Here is a 13811-nt window from a genome sequence, read left to right on the forward strand (position 1 = left end):
CCAGACATCCGAAAACTAACACTATAAACCAAACCAGACGCAATGCAAGCTAATGAGTTGGACTGATCCACTCATTCAACATATTCAAAACAAAAAGTGACTCCTCACCTGATTGGCCTTTTCAAGGTTGGTCATGATCATGCCCAGCTCATCTGCCCTGAGATAACAAATAAAAAAACAAAAAAGTTGTTAAAATCACCTTTTTTACTGTATAGACACAATTTTATTTTTAGACAACGATTTTTTTTTGTTTGCCTTGGGTATCTTCCGCTGTGAGAAGGAGTCCATAATGCTATGATGCCCTCCACGATGCGCTTCAGAAGCTGCCGAACCCCTGGCGTGACGGCTGCGGTGCGCTATATCGGACTCCATTAGATACTCTTGAGGTTGGCAAGAATCATTCCCTTGGCTATGACTAGGATCTACTCGAATGATCCCCACAGCCAGCCACTAGTCTAGACTTCTCATCAAAGTTTCTAGGGTGCCCTTGAGTTTGGCCAAACTTGTTCTCACGTTCTTTACCCAGCCTTGCAGAACCTGTCCCCACTGGATGCATGTGCCACTAATTTGTGTAAGTGTGGTTATAAAAAGATGTGAACCCGTTCAACACATGGTATCGACTTCACATTATTCTGTGGCCGTATCATACGATGCTTTTGGAAGGCGGCGGCAATTGTGATCAAAGGCAAAATTATTTACAGCAAAACTATGTAGTGATGGCAATATCAAATTATCAAAGAACATCTGCTTTGGTATTACGTGATTAAGTGTCCTCTCTCCGTTGCATAATGTGAATGAAAAATATGTTGCAGTGTGTTAGAGAAACTGGCACACATTTGAACAGCTGTAATGCTTGGCAGGCTCTGCTACTGGTATGTGCCAAAGGCGGGAAGGGGATGTTCCTGACTCATAACTACGTGTGGCATCCCCCCAATAAAGAACAGAGAAGCAAATGTTCATTCAATGTGGTGCAAACGGATGGTGCCTTTTTGTTAAAATATCAAAATTCACAGCACGAAAGTACTTTAGTATTTATTTATATTACCAACGGTAGCAAATGTAATTGGCTCGAGATACTTATGCAAGGAGGTAGCTTTGTTTTACAGAAGGTCAAATCTTCATTTTCGGCCAGTGCCACTACACACAAAAATAGAAATCACAGACAAGAGAGTAGAGCTGCAGACCAAGCAGTGCGTGTTGTATAAAATTAGGGTGGGGAAATGGTCGACCATTTCTAAGGTCTACGTTTGCATTTCTTTGAAAACTTTAAACAACCACATGATATATTAGTTCCTTTAATAAATGATTTTTTGTTTTTTTTTGTTTTCATTCTTATCCTTACAAATTCCAATTTGCAAGAAAATCAAACTGCAAGGCAGCAATGGCATGTGTAATGACCAGAGAGTCAAATACCTGTGTATGAGAACTTAGCAGAAGAAGAAGTGGGCTTTGATATCCATGGTTTTCAGTGACTTCACGATGGAAGCAGATGGTGAGCGTGGGGCTCATTAGAAACAATTCCAGAGAGCCAGACCCGGAATACTGAGGACACAGTGACCGAAGTCGAACAATGAAAACTAGGGACAGACGGGAGCGTAGCAGGCAAGTGACATGATGTTCTGGCCTCAATGTGACAATAATTTTTACTTAGGGGGACTGTTTAGGAGACAACTTCTATATAGGTGAATACGCAGTACTGTGAGGAACACAGAGTCCTTATTAAAAAGAGATGGATTTTAGCTTCTAATTTCACCCCGTAGCTCCTGGGTGCTCACAGCCCTGGCTGGTGTAAGTGGTTGTTCTGGGGAACAGTCCTCTTTTTCATCACATGCGCATACTTTACTCTACTAGAAATCTGGCGGGTCAATCATGGTTGAAAGGGAAAGGTTAGTAAACTGAAGCAGAATACATTCAGTGGTTCATGAATAACCGAAAAAAGCAACAGTTTTTAGAACCTCTAATACAAAAGCCAGTATTCCATCATCAAACAAAATTGTCAAAAGCACAGTTAGTGTCATTTAGAAGTTTTGAGGTAGAATTATGTTTCTATTTAATCCACAATTTCATTTACATGTGCTTAGATAGTGGGACAAACAATATCAGGTTGATTTAGGCGAATTTACATTAACCTATTTGGATACCGTAAAAACTCTCAAACTCGGCTGTTAATCAAGCGGCCCTTCAATATGGCTCAATTAAAAATTACTCCAATACGCAGAGGGGACCAAAGGTACATACAAAATAAATCAGAATCGAGGGGATGGAGGGGGCCTAGTAGTAACTGCCGATATTGGGGCCAGACCTTTTAATAAGGCAACCCACGTACGGGAAACTTAAAGGGACCACGCGGTGAACGATGTCACGATACGTCTGAAAACCCAAGCTGACGTCATTAAACAAGCCAACATTCTAGAATGCCTTCTGTTGGTGATTGCAGAGGGTACAGATTATCCTCACTGGACGGTGCCTTAAAGCCCTGAGCCCCGGGTGGAAGAGAATCCCAGTGACGACATTACGCAGTAGACCAGCTTTTCCCACGCAGGGCTTACGCATCTTTTTTTAACCAGGAAGTTTGAGTGACTTATTCAATGTCAATGAATCGCTCCTTGAAAATGTACTTGCTTTGGGAAATGCTAATTATAACTTCTAATTGTTACCTCCTATGAATATGGGATCCCAGGGGTTTAGCTACAAATCAAGTATGAAGTTCACATTCCAGAGTTTCAACTCATTCGTGAAGGGGGTGAATGAAACAAGGTTGTAACACCAGGAGACTGCGAACATTACTCATGGGGTTGATAAAATGCATGACCCCAGGACTTTGTAAATAGGGTTATGCATAAAGGATCCCATGGTTACTGTTTAGGTAATCAAACTTGTAAATAACATACCGAAGCAGAAAGTGAAATCTCTGAAGCACAATAACTAAAGGTATTTGAATTTTCATCTGACGTCACAAATGCATGCGCTTTCTTTGACATCGCCAAGGTGTTTCGTAAAGTAGCAAACTGGCATTGAATAAGAGCTAGGGGCTGATTCTCAAAAATAGAGTAAGTCAGCATGCGTAGTAGGAATGGTGCTGATCTACTCATTTTGGAAATTCAGTCACAGCCAGCATTACTACGGAAGCCTAGAGTAGTCCCAGGTCATGAGACTGGTGCAACTGCTGACATCTGTTCACAGTTGTAACTGTACAAACCCTACAATTAAGTCATGAGAAAAGTAGCCCCGCTAATAACTGCGCAGTTTTTCTCTTTTTTTCTTCCCAGCTGAGACACCCCTATCCGCAAGCACTCACTACGTTCCTGCTCCGAATGCATACTGCATGTTTGAAATTAATACATTTATATTTTGCTTTGTACAGTTTGCTGATGTCAATATTACAAAGTTATGAGTGAAAATGAGTAAACCGCCTGTTCGTCTTGGTGCAATGGCAACCAAAGCTTGCTTTTATAAACACACGATTAGTCTTCTAATCTACCCAAGCATTCGTGGACCCAAAGGAGGGGACTGACAGCATATGCCAATGCAGCGCTCTCTAGCTCCCCAGGTCCACGTGCGAGAAGCTCATCCAGTCCAGGTGTTTGCACTGCATGCTGGGAGTTATAATTCTGATTTAATAATGGGATAAACAGGTCTACCAGTCCCAAACTCCATGCTGCAAAGCAAAGAACCTGGGATGAATGATAAGTTACTCACATATGAAACCAGGAACCTTTAGAGCTCTGCCACTACTGATCTAGCTCGAGGCTTGGGTTTACTGACCTTTGTAAATATCTTGTATCATATTTTAAAGGCTAATGGACAACCAACATAAATTGCTAGAAATCACTTAATTTGGCTACATATCATCCCAGCAGATATGAGGATGGCTGTACCGAGTGAAAACATGAAGGCAATGTGAAGCAAGCAGTAGCGAGGACCACTCCTCGGTAACTCAAGCTACTTATTCCACAGCTTCTATGGTGAATGATCTGGATGCACTCAGTGCCTGAATACATGCTGGAGTCTTCTTAGCAGCCTACCTCTGGCTCTGCTGAAAGCCAGGGTTGTTGAATAGCAAGGCTGCCTACTCTCGAGTCCAGCTCATTCCTCTTTCTTCCACCTCCGTACATTTCCTGCATCTTTCTTACACCTTTGTGGGCTTTAATCCCTGCTTTCTTCCATTGTCATTGTCTTCCTATCGTTCTTTTGCTTTCTCTCTCCTTTTGGGTTCTTCTCTCTCTTACTCTGAGTCAAAGTCTAATGAAAAAGAAGTCCTGGTCACTACCAACGAATAGTAGTGCCCACCACCTGCAACCACCAGCACAAATTAAGCACAGGTTATCATCCAATGTTGATTGTTTCTACTTTTTGGAGATCCCTGCAAAGCTCTCGGTTATCCCAAGAGTGTGATTGATATGTGTGGAAGTAATACATAAATATGAGCAAGCCAGTATAATCCATCATCAGGGCCACATATAAAACATAGAAGAGGAAACGCTTCAAAGGCCAAGCGCTACCCAGTAATAATAAGGCGCTACCATCAGAGCTCTCATTGATCCATTTGAGGCATGAGTTGCTTACTTCACTGCATTTTGTTCCTTCTAGTGTGGCAGGCCAAAATTCCCCAAATAAAAAAAAATAGTTTGATGAGTTACACGTAATTGGTACAGGACATCTTGGAACCTCAGTACACGAAAAACCGGGGAAAACATACATTTCCAGCTTTAATTGCTGTGACATCCGGAACACATTTTGCACCCAGATATGGATGTGTTTTTGTGCGTTCACTATTTCTGCATGATTATGGACTGAGTGACAAAGCCTCAATTCTTGGTAAATAAATGCCTTTCCATTTCCTTGCTTCACCTCCAGTCAAGAAAGTCTTATCAATTATGCAAGACTGAACTCAACACAAAGTCCACCAAACTGATTTCATTCAATGTTTCAGTCTCCTGTTGCCCTTCTGCTCTGAGCGGAAACCTGCCCCTGGTACCCCATCCCTATAACCCCCCCAGGTCCACCTCATAGTCCCCGATAACATCGCCAGCCAACACTCCATCGGCAGGCGTACATCATGCCCTTGGTGCGCACTGAGCGGCAGACTTAGAGTGATGACACTGGTTGCATCGGGCGCCTATCCAGCCTCATCGCACTTGACAAATGTCGCTTTCAGGATGGAAGATGTCCACCGCCGCTGAAAGAATCTGCTTTTGTATTCGGATTCAGAGGTTTTCTATGTTAAACAAACTGTAGTCACTTACTTTGACGCAGCTTCTTTGTCATATTTACACCGCAGGTCAAGCAGCTCCATCCGGGTTGTCTTCAAGGCTGACCAACACAAACAAATGCACAGTGTGAGTAGGATTTGTAATACACTTAATACATATTCATTCTTTTCAACGAACATCAAAGCTGAACACATTCATTCAATTTGTATTTTTATTTTTGATGGCATTCCCTCCCAAGCCAGTGGGATTACGTTCTATTAAACATTTGTAAGACACTCAGACACATTTCTTGGCTTCCAAGCACTACATTTAGCAACATCTCTAGCCACCGTAGCCAGATGATCCTAATTAAGTGGAACAGTTTTAATTAAACCCCTGATTGTTGTGTAGCCTGAATTCTTAGCTGGATAAGACATCCTATGTGGGACTTGCTGAACTTGAGGTTTGCGCCTTCTACTCTAACCAGGCCAGCCCCGGCCTCACATTCGTCCGAAGACAATGAAATAAAAATCAATTCACAGTCGATGTTTGTGAAAAAAATGTGTATACAAAAGCTTTAAAACGAGTTACAGTGAAGCTACACAATGATTTTTATTGTTTCATAAACCTATATTTACTTTCAGAATTTTATTATGTGAGGAGAGAGAGTCCTTGCTGCACCAATCAGGCTTCCCAGTCAGTACCCAGAATCAAATCCACAGAAGGACATCTAGAAGAAAGTGTTGGAACTCTCTGCGGCAAAGCCTCAAATAATGTAAACAATTCCTTGTAAAACAACCACCTTCCTTCCAATTAATCTCCTCCCTCTTCCTGCATCTCCATTCCTTGGTGCCTGATGCATGTCCAACAGTTTGAGCGCTACAACATACAAAAACATACAAGTTAAAGTTAATGTCAGGCTCTTGTTTGTGGAAGTGAGAATCTACAGTCCAGGAAACGTCTGCAACCCTACACAACTATTCCCAATACATGTCCCGCTCTTCCAAAGACCATATCATGCCAGACTCTTGTACACAGTTTCTGTAAAAGTTTACATATCCTCCCAGTCTGCTCAAATCAAATAGGAACTTAGCATCAATGCCATCGAGGAACGGCCCTACATCATTTATAACCAGGTGGGAAATATATGAATTCTCAACCTTATGAGCCTTTCACTCACAATGTTATGTCAGAGATTGCTAGTGATTCTGCTATGCTGCCGGAGAAACAAGCAATTGAGATAAACAACCTCGACCTAATTAATATTTCTCAACGTTTCTCTTTTTTTTTTTTTTTACCAGCTTTGGCTGGTTCATCAGTGGTCGAAACATCGACTGACTAACAAACTCAACTGGCCTGTCATTACCAGAGGGAGAGTAGTAGACCTCACACTGTGAATTCATGCATTCTTGTAGCTATACAGATGTGCAGTTCTCCTCCACTGACTTTGAGAGGCTTCGGACCATCAAAGCCTTCTTTCTTTTCGTTTTTAACAAATTCTCTTTTTAAACTATACCATTGGCCCCTAAGTGGTACAATTTTTACTTTAAAAAGTAAAACTACTTTGTGTTATTGAGGCTTTTCTTGTTGAAAGACCCTTAAGCCCCCGAGGAGCAGCAACAAGGCTTTTTTTGAAAATAGTCACATCTTTAAATATGTATTTAATAGATACCGACTAGAAATGGACTGCAGTGGCAATCGAATACTATTGTCAACGGATTGTAAATGGTACTAATGAAGTGCAACCTTTAGGCCTGTTTACAAAAATCTAACAACCAATAATTAAGCTTAGTTGTTGGTCAGAGAAAAGATGGTGGGTCATATAGGGTTTACGTTTGTGTTTCCGTAATGAACAACACATCCCATAAAGGGCTTGACGAGTCAAAGGGGGAGTCTTAAACAGGACTCCCTCTGGGACCTGGACCTGAAGATATAACAATATATTCTGAAAACGTGTTGTAAATTAGATTTTTAGGAATCTTTTTTAGGAAATGTGATTAATCACACTCTCGAGGCTTTACACCCATCTACACATGTGTAGTATACATATAGTTACATAGATATATATATTGTCCATTACGTATAGACTGCAACCTAAACAGCAGAATCAATAATGGACCATACCTGAAGTGCAAAGAAGGCTCTACACAGCATCAAGGCTTTGAAGGACTCCCCTGAGGACAGGGGAGCAGCAGCTAGAAGCTGGAGATGCTGGACTTCCCTGATTGTTTTCAAATGTTGCTCAGAATCTCACAACCGAGAGTGACTCATTGCTTGAGAGCTCAGGAATGTTAAAGACAATGTACATAAAGATTTTCTTACATTACAGCCAAATTCATACTGGCCTAGACAGAAATCGCAGGATTCCCCAAAAAGGTATGCCTTTGAAAACTGAAACTATAACAAGCAAGTAACATGTGGCTGGCTTCTAGCCCAGCACTACCTGCCTTTTAGATGAACCTGCATAGAGGGACAATGACTTCTTTCTCCAAGGGCAGTATGCTTCTGTCTCCAGCTACAGACCTTAGAATGCTTTATTTCTTTTATCACGGTGGAAATTCTATTTGGTGTTTTCCCAAGGCAGCCACTTGACTAAATACTCTTGAATGAGCTGATGTTGAGTCTGTCTGGTGGTAAATGACTGTCCGTTCCAATTACTACATTCATCAGGATAACACAAGGATCAGAAATGTGGTAACAAAGGTACATGGGAAGACATTGTCATTCCCTATCCAGAAAACAGAATAACTTCTTCATCCCTTTTACTTAGTCCTTCATGAAGGGTACCACTATTTAAATGCCCTGAGTGCAGAGAAATTGTGACCATAGCTACACCGAATGTTTGATTAATGCCGGCCAACACTAAAAAGTGCAAAATGCAGGGTTTCACCTCTTTCCTGCATTGACTAAAACGGCCCATAACTTGCAGGGCCTGCAGTGGCTTCTTACACAAACAAGGGCGCAATTAAAGGCCATACGACTGGTACACAAATACCTCTTTAGTGAGGCACACAGAACCCTTCAGGCTAAAATCATCAAGTATCTCCACAATACACCTATGAAATATTTGTTCATAAACCCCCAGTGGAAACCAGGTTTAAAGTTTCTACCAAACGTGGTGGATATTTCATCACAATGAGCCACTCAAACTTGTTTCCAAAGTCCATCTGAAATCCAAGACTGACCTGAGAGTACGCATTTAGAGTCTGTTGCAAGGGGCTCAAACGGGGATGCTGAAAGGGACATCAGATTAACACAGCAGTAGGGTAACAAGCAAGAGAAGCAGAATCGACATAAGCAAAAGTAAATGTAGGAATTAAAGTAGTAAACATCTGACTGACAGTACATTTTAGAAGTACTATAGTGGATTAAGCTGAAAGCTGGGTGACATCATAAACTCTAGTCCATAAATAGGAGGCGATAATAAGGGTCCTAGGGCGTCTTCTAAAATGTAGGAAGTCTCAGCAGCTGACAAGGGTGCCACGCCCCCAACATATTCTTGCATGGCATAAAAATAGAGTATATTTTTCATCTGATTCTACTGTTACTTATGTGGCGGGCAGTGTACCATGTCACTTTAATGCTCTCTAGCTTACACAGGCCTAAACAGCTTCTGGACATCACATAGGTGTTTAATAACTGCATGTCCTCAAACTGCTTGCCTTTTCTCCCATAGCTGCCCCGTCAATAATTCTAACTGCATCCCCATGTATCATTTCATTTTGCAGTGGGTGCTATGTGGGTCACAATGCATTCACTCGCTCACTCTTGTCTTTAATGATAGGCACAATGTGATGGTCGCCAAAGGCAAAAGACAATCGGAGGTACATATTTCAAAGCTCGCACTGCCAAACTTAGCACTGGCTTTACACAGGGGTGATTAGCAGCGCTATGCACAAATGTCCAGGATCCAGCTCTGCATGCTTCCGGCGGAAGAGCACGTCTGATAAGGCTGCAGAAGATCTCCCAGACTTGGTAAGGGTTTGAAGCCCACACGCCCCTCCCCATCCCATCGAAAGGCTCTTTACAAGCACATAGCGAAAAGAAATGCAGTTTAGCACTCCTTGGAGAAGGATTCCTTTATTGCTGTTTTAACCTGAAACCGGATGTGGATACCTATGGACACCATCTCTATGATTGGGCCCTAACCTCATGCATAACTCAGACTCCTGGATGAAAAAACAACATATTAGATGAGTCGCAGTAAAACTCTCCTTTACTTCAAAACTGTGTCTTCTCTTCTTACTCTGGCCTGAGACTGATGCAAAAAGGCAGGCCATTTTCGTCACCAAGATGAAACATGGTGTAAAAATAAATTTCAGTCCCATAAGTCAATAGAAAAAAAGCTGAACTGAATTTGTAAAAACAATGTTTTTTTTTTAGTTGGGTGGCTGAAGGGGATGTCGCTCTTTTGTACTGACATTCTAGGGTTTTTTTTAAAATACATTTTGCACTAAAGCATTAACTGGGACAATTTTGTTGTATGTCTGAACTCCGACTGCCTTGGATTTCCTCCTGTTTATTTTTGTTTTTCTGGATTTTCTGTATCTCTTTGACGGACCGAGTATCCTTCTGAACACGCTGCAGACACATTTACACCGTTATAATTGTATTCCTTTGTGCACCGAGAACAGCCATCAAAATGTGGGACTCACCAGCCTGGTGTAAGGCGAAACCTCGAGAGTATTGAAATATTAATAATTAGCCCTCGTTAATGCAACAGCAAAAGTGCAAGCAACACTGCTTGTTGCATCTGAGCTAGGTATGGAGCACAGTATTTGTCCACATTTCAAAATGAATGTAATGCTGGTTAAAAAAAGATGTGTAAGGGTAGAGTAAATAAACATGCCGCCTCTCGCTCAATAGCGGATTAAACCTTGACTATCTGGAAACGCCTATTTAATATGGAGACATGAACAATGTAGGATTCTTTAAAGAACCTTCTGTCTTTTAAATTATATTTTCACAACATTCACCTTTTCTTTTCACTTTATAAAGGAAATAAACCATTTTACAATGTGTGCATTTAAAGGGAGTAATATCTTGCCACTCTCTGACCATGAGGTTCCTTGACAACACTGAGGGGGTTATTCTAACTTTGGAGGAGTGTTAATCCGTCCCAAAAGTGACGGTAAAGTGACGGATATACCACCAGCCGTATTACGAGTTCCATAGGATATAATGGACTCGTAATACGGCTGGTGGTAAATCCGTCACTTTTCCGTCACTTTTCCGTCACTTTTGGGACGGATTAACACCTCCTCCAAAGTTAGAATAACCCCCTGAATGTACACATTTCCTACATATAAAATAGTGTGGATTGTCACTGTCTGAGAACGTTATCATCACTTTCATTGGTGTATTCATATGACTCCTAAAAGATGTTAGTTCGAAGATGGATAATGTGACACAGCTGTGTCTCAATAGCCAAAATATCATTTAACATGCTGTTTTGTCAGAATTTGAGAGTAGTTGTGGTGCCTCAAAAGTGGCGAGAATCTGCCTTTGTCCCTAAAACAGTGCACTCTCAGAAGGAGGAAAAACACCTCTAAAGATAACACCACTGTGGAAAAAAAGAGGTCAGTGGAGAGAGAGAAAGAGAAAGACAGAGGAAGAGAGAGAGAGAGGCAGGTAAAGTCTGGATGGTAATGCAAAAGCATATAGTACATTAGAGGCAGATCTAAACCTAGTGTGCATCACACTACAGCTTGGACTCAATATAATGCTTACCTGGATGAAAAGGGTAGCACTGTAACTAGCCCCGGTCACCGGATTTGAGACAGAGAACTGTCATGAAAGGGAGCGTTGGTCCCGCAGAGCTTTATTCGCCGATGTATCAGTAAGAGCGCACCAACATTGGAAGAACATGAACTGGTAAGTCACAAGGAGCTGCAGGGGACCAGAGGGAAGCAAGTACACTGGTACAGCCCTGCCTAACATGAAGAAAAGTACAGCGCGAACAGTGAGAAGGGAAAACACAAACATGTAATCATTACTGGGGGTGGTAGTGGAATGGCTGATGTATAAGCCCTTTTGATCTGGAAGACACGAATCACAGGATCAATACACCAGTGGAAGGGGAGTGCTAATCTGATGGTTCTGGTATCAACCAACCCTGTGATCTTGAAGGGACCCACAAAACGAACTATGGATGGGACACTGTGATCAACAGATTCTTTGAGGATAGCCAAAGTAGATCTCCTACAATATACTTGAGGTGAGGTTGTCTGTACCAATTTGAAAATACTTTATGGCTGCCATTCACTAGAGACTGCGTTGTGGGATTCTTTAAGACAGCGGGAATGTCAGACCAAATACAAATGTAGAAGACATAAGAACAGTGACAATGAGGAACATCCTCAGGCAGAGAGCAATTAGTTAATAACGCAAACCCAGCTAAAAGTAACTACTGCAGACACTTGGTATGATTGTGCAAGGGATAACACCTCAAGTATCGTTCTAATGTTTGATTTAATCTCTCAATCTGTGTCTGTCTGTGGGTGGTAACTATTGAATGTCGATGAACAAACTCCCAATATCCTCACTAATTCCTTCCAAGAAAAATAAACCAGGACACTCTGTCTGTGATGATGACCTCAGGTAACCCAAGTAACCTAAAGATCTGTTTGTGGAAAATCAATGCCAGTTTGGGCGCAGTGGCTAGCTGGCGTAAATGAATGAAATGAGGTCGCTTTGGTAAAACAGACAACCGCAGCCAGAATGACTGTTCTGCCATCAGATTATGGAAGCTCCACAATAAAATCCACAGACAGTTGTGTCCACAGCTGAAGCGCGCTGGGTAACGGCTGCGACAACACTACAGTTTTACTGTGCTCCTCTTGGCCTGAACGTTGATTACATCAAGTTTCACAAACGTCTTAAGTCATCTTGGGCCACCACAAATGTTTGTGAGTTCTACCAAATCTGGCGTGGCCTGATTCTGGACTGTTATGACACCATCATAGGATGTTTTCTGAGCAGACACATCAGACACAAAGGGCCTGATTACAACTTTGGAGGAGGTGTTAATCCGTCCCAAAAGTGACGGTAAAGTGACGGATATACCACCAGCCGTATTACGAGTTCCATAGGATATAATGGACTCGTAATACGGCTGGTGGTATATCCGTCACTTTACCGTCACTTTTGGGACGGATTAACACCTCCTCCAAAGTTGTAATCAGGCCCAAAATGTTTACCTTCGAGAATTAAATACCAGTGCTGAAATTTTCTCTTTTCTGGTTGTTCTGGAACCCATTCTCTATTCATGTTGAATTTCAGATAACAGAAAATCAACGTCCCCTTGAGTGGGTCCCTTTTAACAGAAGAATACCAGAATGTTCTCTCACTGGAATAGCGTCAACCAAAGTTGAAGCGAGAGCTTCTGCTTTTCGATGGCGATCACTGGGCCAATATGATATATTATACTGGGCCTGTGAAAAGAAGAGAGGCCAGTGGGCATGTCGAGGGTCCAAACACTTCATTGATATGAGGTACCCAAGATTCTTACGGTCTGTCCAGACCATGATAGGGAAGCTGCTCCTTCCAAATAATGTCTCAAATGACAGAACACTTCACGAATGTCCATTGCTTCACAGCCATAAATACTGTAATTCCTTTTTGTTGGATTTAATGTGCACAAAAGTTAAACTACTCAATAAGGCTCCTAAGTCTTGCAATGCCTCTGTAACAACATTGCTCCAATTGCTTACAAGGAAGCATCAGTTTCAGCGACAGAGGGTAAGGTGTGAGCAGGGTATCTTAATATTGGAGTTATTGCAAAAGCCTCCTTAAGTTGAGCAAATGCTGTTTGCTAATCAATACCCCCAGTGAAAAGGAACAGCCTCCTTGGTGAGTTTAGTAATAGGGCGTACAATCCTGGAAAAGTCTTTAATAAAATGGCAATAGAAATCTGTGAACCCTATGAACTTCCTGTTTTCTTTGATGGTGGCAGGAATACGCTGTTCTGACAGTTTTACTCTGTTCATTATCCATGTGGAAAACTTTATCAAACATGTAACCCCAAAACGGTGCCTTCTTTGCGTTTGAATATTTTTCTCCCTTAGAATTCAAATAATCAAGGGAGTTATAGAAAATAAGCATGTCATTTAAATACAGTATAACAAAGATGTCTATTAAATCAGAAAAAAATGATTAATAAAATGTTGAAAAACTGCTGGGATGTTACACAGAGCAAAAGGCACCACTAAGTATTCAAAATGCCCACACCGGGTCTTAAACGTGGTTTTCCATTCATCCAAGCAATCCATCAAGCAGGCCAGCTGGTACTCCATGGAACTGAGAGCATGAGGTAAAGATTATATGCTCCTCTCAGATCAAGTTTTGTGAAACTCAGCTGGTTGACTAAAACAGGAGTCATAAGCAACAGGTATCTATGTCTGACGGTGATCTGATATAAAGCATGATAGTTTATGTACGTGCGGTAATCTCCTCCAGGTTTTGGGATGAAAAGAATGGGAACTTCTGCAGGAGGGTTGAAATGACGAATAAATCCCTTCTTTGAATGTTCATAAAGATATTCCTTCAGGATCTGCCCTTTCTTGGGATTTAATGGGTAAATATGCCCCACATGAGGAATCGTCACCTCAGGCTGTAACT

At 41.7% G+C, this 13811-nt stretch overlaps 1 protein-coding gene across 4 annotated transcripts in view; it reads right to left on the bottom strand.

The window, feature by feature from the left end:
* CUX2 (cut like homeobox 2) overlaps nucleotides 1-13811 on the bottom strand; it is a 661979-nt gene that overhangs the window by 111800 nt on the left and 536368 nt on the right. For all 4 annotated transcript variants that reach the window (XM_069214853.1, XM_069214854.1, XM_069214855.1 and 1 more), the window contains 2 exons: nucleotides 5247-5313; nucleotides 109-157 (listed from right to left, as the gene is read on the bottom strand). In XM_069214853.1, the coding sequence (XP_069070954.1) occupies nucleotides 109-157; nucleotides 5247-5313 (116 nt within the window). The remainder of the gene's footprint in view (nucleotides 1-108; nucleotides 158-5246; nucleotides 5314-13811) is intronic.

This window comes from Pleurodeles waltl, chromosome 11 (assembly GCF_031143425.1).
Source record: "Pleurodeles waltl isolate 20211129_DDA chromosome 11, aPleWal1.hap1.20221129, whole genome shotgun sequence".
Classification (NCBI taxonomy): Eukaryota; Metazoa; Chordata; class Amphibia; order Caudata; family Salamandridae; genus Pleurodeles; species Pleurodeles waltl.